A 14,804-nucleotide genomic window follows, 5' to 3' on the forward strand; every position below is an offset into this window, starting at 1 on the left:
TTCTGTGACACGCTATAATAACACAAACAGGAAATAGAAATAGCACGCCATGCCAAAATCAAGGTCAAATTTAGAAAAACATGTTGAACGGGGGGGGGCTCCTATGTGAACATCAAGGATAGGGATGGGCTGGTTGGAAAATTTGAACTAAATGCTAGAGGGATCAGTCGAGACCACTAACACAGTATGAATACTGACGGTATATTATTTGACTTTAGGGAGAAAAATCCATGTCCAATTACCCTGGCTCCAGAGGCCTGTAAAAATGAGCAAATAACCGACAGACGGGTTATTATTTTTCTCTCGGCGATTCGCGCCTCGTTAACGCGGCTTTGCCGCGGTTATCTCTCTCGCCCGCGCGAAAAAAATAACCTCGGAACCCAGGGTAATGTTCAATACACTCTTCTTTTGAAAACGTCTCATTTGGGAGGCTGAGGCTGACACGGGAAATTATAACACTCTCAAAAATCTCAATAAACCAGTAACAACCACTACAACACCATGAAAGTGGGCTGCCTGTGACTTGGATCAAACAAAAAGCCATTCGTACTGATTAATCCCGCTGGAGGGGAAGCAGGGGCAAACAAACAGCGGCCGACTTTCTACTGACTACCACTGGGTGAAAATAAATGGATCTTGTTCCAATCAGAAAAGAGCAGGGGCAGGTAGCATGCCTGTGACAGGTCACCTAGCCTCCGGAAAGACTGCCTGCAACGAGCAAAAAGAGCGTCTGCGAGGGAGGCTACAGGTCGCCATCTTCGATTGCAGAATTTCTCTATATAATTTGCATTGACGACTCGTACTGCGCTTTGTTCTACGTCTTGCATTCAACTTGTCTTGTCTGTGGTTTGGCGGTTTGGAAGCTGGGAGCTAGGCCGGTCTGAAATCTGGTTTTATTTTATTTATTTATTTATTTATTTATTTATTTATTTATTTATTTATTTATATTTTTTTAATTTATTTATTTTTTTATTTTTTTTATTATTTTTTTTTATTTTTTTTTTTTTTGCACGTTCTGTTAAGAGACAAGAAAAACCCCTCAAGTACCGGATAAAATTCGAGGTTTTGAGCCACAACTCACACTGGGGAACGACAAAACACAACAACTAAGTTAAGCTTAGTACGTTGACCCATAATATCCATGCCAAATTCCAGCGCAACCTTTCGGCATTCCCGCCATACATTCCCTTATATTTCAAAAACCTACCAACGCGTAACGTGGCAGGAGCAAGCTTGCAAGACCAAGGCTAAAGGAACCCTTGCAAGGAAGGAGAAAGATCTAACTATTTCAAAAGCCAAGGTTGTGATACAAGGGAGAGATCAGTCTCCCCCATACTAATAAACTCTAATAAACTATCAGCCAAAATCATTAAAATGAAATAAAAATAGCTTAACTTTATCTAAAGGCACTGAGGCATATTCATATACATTTACTACTCTCGGTAGTGTAAGACCAGCTTTTCATAAGCCTTAACGGCTAATGAAATCATGTAAATTACATTATATTAAATTAAAGCTTACTTTTATTTTTGTTCACAATGTCACTGCTTTTTTTTTTCTATGTTCCCATGTTGCTCCTGTTTTTATTGGCATAACGTACTTCATCTTACCTAGCACTAAGACAGCTGCGACTGTTGAATGGTGCCTTGTAAATAAATCAAACTACTCTTTTTCTTATTTATATCCAATTGTGCAAATCATTATATTTTACGAGGCCGGTGGATTACACAACATCCATAAACCTACCCCTAACCTTAAACCATTAACTGTAGAAAGGACGATAATAGACGTTATAATATCAAGAAATTTAAATCAAGCTGTTCATTATAGCCGAGACAAGTCTTTTAATGATTCTTACATGGCTTACTTTAGTCGTTTCTAAAAAATCTTCACTTGGAACCTCTGGAAATCTTCATGTATTAGAACGTAATCACTTGTTATATTATTAGCTTGTGTTAGGATAAGTTCAGCGTTATAACCAGCTGCATTAACAATGAAGAGTCCGGACATTCCAAGTTCATTTAATGGTCTTGTTTCTATACCAATTGATCAAATTTCTTTTTTTAGAATTATTCGTACACAGCTTGATTTAAAACTACAAAATATCTAATTTTCCATAGTATTTATTTGGAAATTTAACTTTTTAAAGAAGCCGTCAATTAATTACATGCAGTTTATCACAAAGTATCACAATAATGGCAAGCATGAAGACCTTTCAAGACTAAAAAACATAAAGCCGTGTTGAAGAAACTGCGAAACCCTACCCTACGGAGAAGATGACAAGACGGCGAAGCGTACCAGAAGAAATGTCAAAAACGCCGAAGTGAAGCCGAACTAAAATCGTGGAAAACAACCTACAAAGTAAACCTTACAGGAGCCTAAGGGGAGGAATCAACCAACCCGGGGACCCACTAGCTAGGCTAACTACAATTATGTTAAGCCGAACAAGACGTCTGTGGACTTCAAGCCGGAGGTGTGTGGATGGTATGCTTTGCAAGGTTCATCCAGAGCTGATACCCCCCCCCCCCCCCCCCATTCCCAACCGACAATTAATTTACTGACCGGGGTGAGTCGTTTTTTAGAGAGATGCAAAGATGGGCAAGGGGGAGCTGGTAGGTTACATTGTTGAAGACAGTGGTCTGATATGGACACAAATTAAAGGTTCTGTGGCTCGAGTGGATGGACCATGGGTGACCCGTGGCTGAGGCGTTGGACAATTGAGCTTTACAGTTCCGACAGAGAACTCTGGAAATCGTAGGAAAACTGGAAACATAAGAAAAATAGTCATCAGCATTTACATCCTATAAATGGCTGACGCTAAACCGAGGGACCTGAGAATTGAGAAAAAAAGAATTTTTTTATAAGCATTTCCTCCACTGAGAGCTCGATCTAATCCTAACAAATAAACACTGGGTCGTATAAACAACACTCACTCCCCCACCGTGGTGATTAGACGCCCCCCACCCCCTCTCCCTGGTTCTTTGATCTTTTATAATACTGCGATCAAGTGTCGATTATCACTATATTGTATTCGCGCCTCTTAATAGGATATTTCTATCTCAAGAAAATTACTTTGATTGAATCAAATTGAGAAAAGATTCCCACACAGGCCCATACATTTATTATACATGCACTATTGTCATACTATCCCTCTTACAAAAACGGCGAACGCGAATAGAGTTTGAGTTGGAAATGTATGGATAAGTAATGAATGCAAAAGTCTTGCACAAATTAATTCAACTCAATTAAGCTTTTCTAAAATAGACTTGAAAAGTAAAAATACCACAGAAAACTAGGCTAAAACGTCGTTGCCAGGGCGACGTCACGTGTCGTACGAAGAAAGATTTTCATGACAAAAAGTGTCAGAGGAAAAAATAATCAGCTACTAGAATCCTAGGCCTCCCAAAATGAAGGTTGTAAAGTGAAATACACTCGATTGAAGAAACATTTGACCAGTAAGTTTATTTTGTATTCTTCTTTCTTGAACAGAAGAAAATAAGCTTAAAATTTGCATATTTCACGGCTATTCACGTTTGTGAATATTTATGATTACGTAAAGTCATGCAAAACGTATAATTCACATACATGTATACTCCTGCTTCTCAAGTCTTCCATTGTGAATTTTACGTCTTGCACGGCTTCACCTTATAACAAGTATTCAAGTCTAACCGCTTGTAGTAACAGAAAAATGTGTAGGGGCATTTTTAAGATATCTCGATTGGTGCAAAGTAGGAACTTTTTTTACTGATCTGCGCTTTATTTTAACTGTTTTTAAACATAAATATCTTAAAATTAAAGACACCCATGAATCTCAATATACCTTTAGAATGTTTTGCTATGAGATAAAACCTTTTAACAGAGAGGATAAAGTTTCAAGTTTTATTTTGCCAGAGATATTGGTGAAAAATACGGGAATAAACAAAATCACTCCGTAAAAGTTGATTCATTGTTTACTTGAAAACGCTCTTACAGGATTTTTTTTTCTAATTTCGCCTGCAAGTTGTCCAGATTGAGTACTTTAAATCCCTAAAGTTTTGTCATAAAGTCTCTGACTAGATTTGCGATAATCGACAATGTTTAAAATGAGAGGCTATGCGCTACCGTTGCTATGGTAATAGTTGTTGCTTGGAAACCGAAGGCAAAATTAGCTTTGGTCATATGTTGAAATTATGATGTAGTATGAAGGAGATTGAAGTTTGTCTTCTTTGCGAGATAATTTCAAAACTTCCACCCTAAGTCCAGAAAAACTGCCGCGAGCCTCCTTAATTGCTGATGAAATTAAACCTACGCGGCTTGTTCGACCAATATTCCTGGCTTCATTTCAACAGCAAAATATTACACAGAACTCTTTCAAGGCTACAGGACTGAAAATATAATAAAGCTTAATTGTTTTAAATAAAAAAAAATTGTAAACTGATTCTTACCTTTATTTAATTCCTTGCCGTAAATAAACACCGTCCCTTCACGGTAAGCTTGGCTGATTCGATGTTTCAATACCACGCAAATTCGTCCGGACATTCATGTTTCAGTGAACTCCGGTTCGACTTGACTTCACTGGCTTCCCCAGCCGTCTATTCTGTTTTAAACAGAAACTACAGGTATCTGCTTGATAATTTGCAAAGCTAAATGCGTTCAGCGAGGAAAGGCGAATTTTGTGCATTGCACAGTGAAACTGGCTTACCGACCCTTTACCTGTGTTTGAATGTCTTCTTGAGCTGCTCCTCACTAACAATACGTTTGTTTCCTGTAGATAAGCCAATAAAGAAGGCAAATTCAACTCGCCATTTCTCTTTCGTCTTGTTTGCACAGAACAGTTCCAACATGTCGCTGCTTCGTGTTACTTCGTCAACTGAATAGAGTGTGTGCACGGCGGCCATGTTGGAGGACTAAAACAATAGAGGATATTTGCAAAAAAATGGAATATATTTCCCAAAGGAAAATCATTGTATTGGTTCGGTCCTCCAACATGGCCTTCGTGCACACACTCTATAAATGATTTCAAACATGGCGCGAACGTGCCAACGTGATTAACATTCTCTTCACTGATTGCTTCATTTTAATAAAAGGCTTATAACGTATACGTATGGCGCGCTTTCAGGGTCCAAATTACGTATGTAAGTGTATGGTTACCACACAAATTAAATTTCCAAATAAATTGTCAACTTACACCATGATTTTCAGTTAGCGACCTCTGTTGACGTTGATGGAATCGTTTCGTTGCGTCATGACTTTCAAATGCGCGCTTCTTACTGGAGTTAATTTGAAAATGGGTAAGGCGCATGCATTGTTGCTTTCGAAATCTCTTTGCGTGGTTACTTGCAAAATATGTAACACTATGATTATTTGTTGATGAAAACAAAGGAATTATTTTTAAAAAAATACGACTCATAAAACTATGGCCATCTTTACCCGTGTCACATTCGTGAATAAAAACGCGACTCGCATTGACTTTTAAATCCACTTTCGTCACACTAGAATGACTTGCGAAGTTTCAGTGCCTCTTTTGTTAGATGGACTGGAAAGGCAAACTAGGCTATTGTAGGTTAGGCGGGTTTGTCCCCACCTTCGCTGAAAATAGATAAGGGTTGCTAGTAACTTTTTAGTTAATTCAGTTTAGTTCTTATAAAACAAACGGCCGCGAGAGCATATGGCAGATTTTGCTCCCAGCGCGATTATTTTCCAGCAAACAGAGCCCAGTCTTGGCAGTATCGATCTGCAAAGCGAGTGAGAAGCATAAGTTTATTTTAAAAGCTTAATACAATTTATGTTATAGCATTCTGTACAGTCTTCTACTTCGATAGGGCAGTCTGTATGAAATAGCAATCTCTCCATCTACTTATCATTAACGTGAATTGTTTAAGGAGCCTTCCACCTGCTACAAACGTATTCAGAAGAAACCTTTCAAGGTCACAGTACTCCACCAGATTTATTGCAAAACAGAAAAAACATTGATAATAATTCGTGCGTCAAGCGAGAAAATCGGCATGTATGGAGGCAAAAAGATTCCAGCACTTTTCGTGTGGTGTGTCTATAGGCTCTCAGACAATAATTAAACTGTGTGTGTATTTTAATGGTTTGTGTTTCGTGTACCATGATCACCAGTTGTCATCATCAGCAGCAGCATCAGCATCATCATCATCACCATTATTTCCTTCCAGAGAACGATGTTTTCACCCTTGAACTAGATGAGTGAGGCGACACAATGTTTGCGTTGTTCTGTGACGAGATTGCAGCCACTCATAAACAACCAGTTGGAGAAGAACCGCACAGGTGGAGGCATATGAAGAGGACAGGAATGTTCTTTGATCACTTGACAGCGGTTCTCCACGTGTGCTATGACCAGACTAGAAAGAGATTCAACATGGGGCAGCAGCATCCCCGTCAAGTTCAAAAGTAAGCAAGGAGGAACTCAAAAGGGCTATCCATTAGCAAAGTATTTCACAGAGCAGCTTTAGACACTGGATCGATAGGGAAAGATATCACTTATTATACTCAAAATAGGGCCACAAAGGCTTTACGAGGGTAACATTTTTTGGGACGAATGATCACCGAACCCGGGCGCAACCGAGTTGACATTGTCTTTTCCACATTCTAGGGAAAATAGACTAATTTTTTTATACAGACAACAGGATAATTGCAAAAATTTGCAAACGAAACCTAGCAATTTGGGGTTGTATTCTCGGGGTTGGGATTGTATATCAATTTTATTATTTTTTTTTTACTAGGTACCTAGCGAGTGTAACAGGTGTTTATCCTCTTGTAGAAGACGAGGATTAAGCCAATCATGCCCACACATTCTCAATAGTCTATTGTGAATGTCTTCAAGTTAGTGCTATTGACCAAATTAACTTGTTCAGCTGTCTGCCATACATCCATCCCTGTACTCTTCAATTTACGAAGCTAACCGAAACAGTTGTTATTTTTTGGAAATATATTTTCCTTAATAACAATCTACAAATCGTCGTCAAAATCACCTTTTTGTCCCTTTAATTTCTTAAATTAACAGCTTGTTTCCCGACAATAATACAGTCACAAACGTTCACTCACAGAAGGCCCAAATAGCTCAGGGCATATTGACAAGCCCAGTCTATACTCGCCTCAGTGCATCAGGCGTTCAAGTTTAATAGCAAAAACAGACCCAACGCCACAGTTGTAATTGATGCGGTGGAAGCCCTCGGAAAAGATGATCTCGCCTTGTTGAAAAAACAGGAAAGGACAACTGTCTTTTTGCAAGAGTCAGTGTCTGTAGCCTACACGACAATGACCTCAAGGCTTAGGGTCTAGTACTCGATTCAAGTACTGACAAGGTCAAGAAGAGATTTTCGCCAGAACCTCTTTCTAAGGAACTATTTAACAAAATTTTGAGAACGTCGACAAAAAGATGAACTATCACACGTTTATTTTATTGATGAAAAAATCTAACTTTCATCCTTAACAAACTTTATGTCTTTTAGATTAGAGCATCAATTTATGTTATTCTTTGCAAGCAACAAACATCGATTGAGCAACGTTTTATATTGCTATAAAATAATCAGTAATTTCGAGTGAAAAACGCTAAACTGTACTACTAAAGCACCAAAATAGTGCTGACTGGATGTAACTGCAAATTACAAAATATCATAGAATACAAAAATATTACAAGGTCTCACATCGTCAGATTTTCGCAAGACTGCTCTCGCTTTCCAAAACCATATTAGAGCCTGCTTAAAAACTGTAAATTGATAATGAATAAAATAAACATTGAAATTGACATTATGTCAGTGATTGTGTATGTCAAGGACTGCAGGCAACATACCATCACACATCATTTTCAAACGTGCTAGCAAATTTCAGAAATGGAGAGCTAATCCTTTTTGAAGTTCAACATTCAAATGTGGTTTGTTTGTTTGTTTCTCCCAATTTATGCTAGGACGCGCCTAAACTGTTTGTTTTGGAACATTGTCACAGGGCACCATATGTGGTTTGAGGTCTATACACTCCCCCGGATTCTTCAAGTGACTCATCATCGTAAGGGGGAGGTGGTTCAATTGCCCGTGATGTTTCAGGGATGTGAGGCCCTGTGACCTCCGTTTGGTGCTGTTGGTAAGGAGGTGGTGGGTAGTTACGGTTGTCATGTTGGTATGACGGTGGTGTCTGTTCCTGGTAGTGCTAGTTTCCCTGTGTTACCGTAGGTGCTGGTGCATGTACCTCTCTCTGTCTCATTAGTTCTCTTTGCTGTCTTCATTTTTTTCGCCGGCCATGGATGCAGACCACGATAGGAGTCATTACAAAAATAAGAAACAGCGAACCACCTATTGCAACAACTGCAAGAGCGATTTCGTGTCTTTGCCTACAGCTAATGTCGTCAGTACAGGTACCGTCACAACAGTATTCGTCGTTATTAGTTCCACAATCAGAATGCTTTGAGCAAGGTAAACCAGAGCAACTATCCCACTCGTTACTGCATTTCTTGTTACAGCGGCAAAGGCCATTGCCACAATCGGAGTCAGAATTGCAGCTTTGCCCGAAACAGTTTGATCCTGTCACGCACTTACTATTGCAACAAATTTCATCGGGGGAATTGGCACAATCACAAAAGTCGTTACAGTGCAATCCCAAACAAGTTGATACGTTCACGCATGTCTTACTGCAACAGCTTTCACCGCTCTTTAAACAATCCAAATTGCTTACACAGTCGCACCCCAAACGACCGTTTACGCATCTGCCCTCGCAACAATCTTCATCGTTGGAACAATCCTCAAAGCTGCTACAGTTTTGCCCCAAACAGTTTGATCCATCCACGCATGTTTTGCTGCAGCAAGTCTCGCCATTGGAGCAATGAGAATTGCTTTTGCAGGGGCATCTTAAGCGATGTGACACGTTCACGCAAATATTACTGCAGCAACTTCCACCGTTTGAGCAATCCGAGTAGGACTGACAGAAACATCCTAAAAGACCGTTGACACAGGTACGGTTGCAACAGTTTTCACTGTTAGAACAATCATCGAGGCTCTTGCATTGTGATCCTAGACAGCTTGATCCGTTCACACACTTATTCACACATAACTGTCAGCAACATAAACATCGTCATCGTTATCGCCTGCGACATTGTCATCATCGTCACCATCTTCACAAGATCATATTTAAGGTTCCATAAGGGAAAACAGCTACCATTAATTGTTAATACAAAAGAAAACACGATGGCAAAAGAATACATTAAAAAATATCAGTGGAAGAGCTCGTCTGGAAAGCTAATATTAATAGAAGTTTTAAAGAAAATCTAAGTGAAAAGACTTCGGGTGGTGTAGTTGTGGAAATCCGGCTACAGTCAACTCTCTCAAAGTGACCACCTCTCGTAAGCGACCACTTCGTAAGCGAGAGAGCTTGGATTTTAGTAACCAGAAATTATCACCGTAGTTGCAAAGTTGAAAGGAACTGTGACTTTGGTAGCATTTGCCGAGAAACCAATACCTACTTCTTTGTCCCAGTAGAGCGCAAGGATAAAGATCCTGCCTTTTATATGCGAGCAACAGGATTAATGAGCGGCTTATCGAGAGCTTACGACTACCTTTCTACAAGGCAAAGGCTAAGATCAACTCACGAGAATTATAGCCTAAACTTCGCGGGACCAAACACAGGCTCCCATACAACGGGAATCGGAACCACATACTGGCAGGAAAGCGACTCTTTGGTGTGACTATCAATAAAACGCCTATCAACCCATTTTACCTGACAGGGGTGGGATAAGCTTAGTGTAGCTTACTCCACCCGGATCAAGTCACAAATTGCCCGTCCCGAAGTTCATACAGGGACTGGGCCCTAGTTTACACATTGTTCAAATTGCATCCTATGAAGAAATGAGCCCCATCGCCAGAAAGATTAGGTACCAATTGGTACGTTTACCAAGTTTGTTAAGTTCAATCCCATTGCGTAAGAACCAGGCTGTGACCTGTCAGAGGTCGCCCAAATTCCATACAAATGTTTCTTACTCTGAGATGGCGTCCTTAAATCGATACAAAGTCTAATTTTTTTCCGATTTTTGAAAGCCTTCTACATGGTGGCAATCTGAGGACACAACCTCAAACTTGGTAAACTGACTAATTTTAATGTGATCTTTCTTGTGATTGGCTCCAATTTCTAATTAAACGTTACTTTAAAAACTCGTCCCCGGGCTCCATTTGAACTTTGGAACGGACAATACGCCAAATAAATAAAACTCGTTCCAATTTTGCAAGCCTTACCTAAGTTACCACCGAAAAAAAACATATAGAAATGACCCCTTTTTTTCCAATATGAACCATGACTAATTCTACATAACTTTCCCTACCCAAGTTAAATTTCAATCTCAAACATTTCCTTGTTTGAAGTCTAAGCAAAATGCAAATATTGACACCCTTTATAAGGTCTGGCTTTCTCCGACACTACCAATGTAACAATTCTGCTAAATTTTATTTTTCTTTCCTCGTTATTGCGTTAGACGGCTTGCACGTCTGAGGCGACTATTTAGACGTCTGTTTAGTGCGGACGCTTATACTTTCTTCGTATGAACTCCAAAACGCCCGTCTAATTTCCTGTGTTTACACTTGACGTCTTCTAGTATTAAAACACATCAAAGCGAACCCAGAGGCTGTGTGAACGCGACAATTATCGCGTATGAACGGATTTGCAAGAAAACAATTAAAATTGTTATTATTGTGGTTAGCTTTTGAAATTGTAAATTTTAATTTGTACTCACACATGTATTGATACATGAATGATTGGATTTCCTGGATATTTTAGATTTTTAAATTTTTTAGATTTTAGATTGTTAGCTAATTTTTATCTTTTTTTGTTTTTTTAATTTTATCTGTATATTTGTGGGCTTCCTGTAAAGTAGCTTTTAGCTAAGTGGAGTGCCACGTAAAATAAAGTTCTTATCTTATTATCTATCTTATCTTATCCTGGGATAATCCGCATGAATATATGGATCTTTCTGAAGGCATTGCTCAAAAAAATTTTCAAACTTGGACATTGCAAATTTAAAATGTAATGCATTATTTGAAGAATTTCAATTTCAAATTTGGGCATTCCCTCTGCGAACTGGCTGGTCTGGCCGACTGAAAGTTCTGACAAATGGTAAGCGCCTTACGGTCTAAGATCCAATTTTAATGGTAGCAGACCTGCACCTTTCAAAAGCAGTATTTTCACTGGACCCTTATAACTTGCAGCTGTATTGCTTTTTTAGGGTTGGTAGCATTGTTCTGTTGTTCAAAGTTCTTTTGTCCTCTCGACCAACCATGTAAGACGTTTCAAACGGTCGCCCCATGGATTGGAGCTTTGTTGATAATGGCCTTCTGGTGGGTCTCCTATCCCATAGGGAAGAATTTTAATCCCAGAATTCTGCAGTATCTTTTGCCTGCTAGATCGGTCTGACATGGAACATCGATTTAATGTCAGATTTTGCTTCAAATCGTTTGGAGACAGGGAGCGAAACTGGTATATTTTGGTTTAAGAGAGCGGAGTTTGGGTTTTGAAACCCCTTGGACACCTCCATCCAAATGTCCAAGGGGTTCTTGGGTGATTTCAGTAACAGCTACTGAAATGGTCGAATATTGATATAAACGGATAAATAGTGAATGTTTGAACTGACCGTTTTAAGAATGTCGCAACAGTTATAGGCTGAATCCATGGATATTTTTAATACGTCACCTGATAGCCAAGAAATAGCAAATATTGAAATTAAAAAATGAGGAATTTAGCACCGGCATTGATATATACCCGGGGTTTTTACGCTTAATTAAGTTGAAAAGTATGCACTTTAATCTTCCTTCCCAAAAATTTAGCTTATTTTCCGTGAAAACGAGCCAAAATTGCAATTACACCAGACAGTGGTTAGGTATAATGCAGCATATTTGAAACCAAACCAACTCAAATGAACTTTTAATACATATAGACCAAGTACCACCTGTCCTACTCCCTCGAGTATTCAGCGCATCTAACAACAATCTATTTGTGATTTGTGGATAAATCATTTCCAAATAAATGTTTCTTTGGTCATGGCCAGTTTCAAGGGTCACAGAATCTTCAAATGAAGTGTTTTAAAATACCTTGCAATATTGTACTTATAAGCCGTAGAATAAAATGGAAAACCTATATTGAAGTAGATAACTAAATGTATTTTAAAGGCCAAGATTTTAGACGAGCTTTCTGGCACGAAAACAAGCTATTGTTCCATAGAATTGAATAGATTCTGTTCTTCTTCAATATAGTTGTTTTGACCTTCTTGTCTTTGTGCGGGAAAGCAATTATATTGAACGTACTTGTACTTTGCTAGAACGGAATTTTCCTGTTTGATGCAGCCACAACGTGATTTTAATTTTAAACAGGTAATTGTATTATTTTCATGCTTCACCTGAAGTCCTTACAAGTAGACATTTTTGCACTCAAATGACGAATGTGGTGAAGCGTTCATAACTGTAAATAAGGGATTCGTTCTTCTCTGAATGAATGGTTGGTTAAATTGTTTCAACATTAAAATAAAAATTATTAAAACGACCTTTCCTGAGACAAGTTTTTTAGCTGTAGAAAAAATGATTAAGTTCCATCTTTTGAGTCTGTAGACGAAATCCTTAAGTGTGACCATTCAAATGAAAGCTGTGAGGAGATCTTTTTCTGTTGTGCGGTGAGCTTCTTTCAATTTTCTTTTTAACGAAATTTGCTTCATTTTAAACTTTAAGCGTCTTTGGGATTTGAAGGTTAAAAATCCTGCTTGTTTTTGTACTTGCGTTTGTCATGGCAACGTCATTTCACGCATTAATGCCACCCACCTCCAATGACGAACACGGTTGAATACACAAAATCAAAATAATAGTCCACTAAAACAATAGCATATTACTTAGTTCCTGTTTGGCAATATAAAAGATCGGTGAAGCAACATTGCGCTTTCAATCGGAGACGCGTAGCGAGGAGAAATAACTGCACTGAGCTGTTCGTCTCTCTCCTGTAAGCTCGCCATGAAGTCGTTATGTTTTCTGGTCTCTTTTTCGCTCGCCATGCTCTTGGTGAATGCTTTCAACACCGAGGAACATGTAAAACGTTTCTTCCGCCCAGAACACAGGCCTTACTTGCCCGAAACAGGTCAATCTCTGCTCCAAGATCTTGAAGATGAATCTGCTGTAGCGAACGTTCCGCAGAACGACGATTCTACCAAGTGCTTGGCAGTTTGCGAGCCAAAGTGCGATAAGCTGGATATACCGGATTTTTTAACGGTAAATATCGCGCCGTATTGTCTATTCGCTTAACAAATACAGCCCTAGAGAATAGCACTAATAACTTGAACTCCTACTTCGTAACACTTTGTTCCCACACCTTTTATGATCATTTCTCCAAAATGTGTTATTAGATTTGTAGTGCTCAGAAACTAATTTAGATTTCTTCTTTCAACAGCGAAACGCAAGCTTCTTCCAGTTCCAATACAGGCCAATCAACTGTGTTCTTGCGTCCACTGTGGTGTTTAAGAAAAGCCACAAATGTCAGTGGCTGTGCTTGTACCTCTTCGATTGCTGTCGGGCCTGCAATGCCAGGTATTTTAAATGTCTCAAACGACTTGGAGGGTTCCTCGGAGGTCCAGAGTTTTGTTACCGCGACAACTACACGTGCATGTGCAAGTGCCTGGAAAAACACAACCCTCCAGAGAGTCCATTCCTACCGCGGCAGTAACCCTTTTGGTTGGCTAACCTGACGCTAAAAACATTACAATGTAGTATGCCAGTGCTCGGATACCGTATTGATAGATTTTTGCGAACCATAAGTTCATCCATTCAGTTATAATTTTAGCCTTGTTTGTATCTGCAAAACTAAAACATTTCAGTGCTGTTGTAACTAACGAGTTAAATAAGAAAATAAAAGTATGAAAGGAAAAGCTTGTTGTTTAAATTCGGTGTGTTGAAAAACCCCATAATATCAATCAAGAAACCATAGATGAAATCCCCTACCTTATTAGAACGCTTGAAACCTCTCGCCCAAACCTTCATTTCATTTTATTTCATTTTTTAGGGAGGGGGAGCGGGATGGGAGGGGGGCAAATATTTTTAGAGTTTTCACCCTTCACAGAAAAAAAAAAGAAAACATTCCATTCGCAAAGACTGGATGAAGCCTTTAAGATCATCGTCAATCTCAAGTTTTTTTCTTTCTTCCTTTTTTTTTCTCGCACGTCCAACAATTTTCCGTGACTTATTTTCTCTTTCTTGTCCCAAACTTCTCGAACACTAAAAATATTTTGCACTCGGCTCACTATGCTTCAGATAAAATTAACAGCGTCAACTGGAAGCAAAACAACATATGAGAAACCACAAAAACTGTGCAACCAGTCTTTAAAGTAATTATCCCTTTACCACTGATTCAATATATTTAATAAACGCACGTTCATAGACAGACAACATTGTTCTCCTGGCCGCAGCGTTTAAAGTTGCCCTTAAAGGTTAAAGAAACATAACTTTTCCGTGATCACTGCGATCAATAGACGAGGTTATTACCTTTGTCGAGCACGCCATCGGCTTGTAATACTAGCCGCAAACGCTTTTGTTTCTTTCAAAGGCACAGAACCGTAACTTTTTCCGCAATCGCAGCAAAATAAACGAGATGATAGCCTGTCACGTCCTTAGAAAATGGCAATGAAACGTTTTAAGAACGAACACTTGAATTCTGTTAATTCTTGACAATGACCACATACGCCACAAAAGGTTGTAAATAATCTTAAGCAACTGGCCCCCAAGAAGCTTTCGTACAAACTAACCCAAAAAGGCCTCAATGAAGCAAAAAGAAAAAGAAAAAAAAAACAATTAAAT

At 38.9% G+C, this 14,804-nt stretch overlaps 1 protein-coding gene across 1 annotated transcript; it reads left to right on the forward strand.

Annotated features, from left to right (window-relative positions):
• The first annotated feature begins 12,890 nt into the window (after positions 1-12,890).
• On the forward strand, positions 12,891-13,879 carry LOC146450479 (uncharacterized). Its single transcript, XM_085100365.1, has 2 exons — positions 12,891-13,226; positions 13,405-13,879. Exons 1-2 carry the CDS (start codon positions 12,972-12,974, stop codon positions 13,675-13,677), a joined length of 528 nt encoding a protein of 175 aa, XP_084956491.1. The 5' UTR covers positions 12,891-12,971; the 3' UTR covers positions 13,678-13,879.
• The last annotated feature ends 925 nt before the right edge of the window (positions 13,880-14,804 follow it).

Source organism: Pavona decussata, unplaced genomic scaffold (genome assembly GCF_977016875.1).
Source record: "Pavona decussata unplaced genomic scaffold, jaPavDecu1.1 SCAFFOLD_464, whole genome shotgun sequence".
NCBI classification, from domain to species: Eukaryota; Metazoa; Cnidaria; class Anthozoa; order Scleractinia; family Agariciidae; genus Pavona; species Pavona decussata.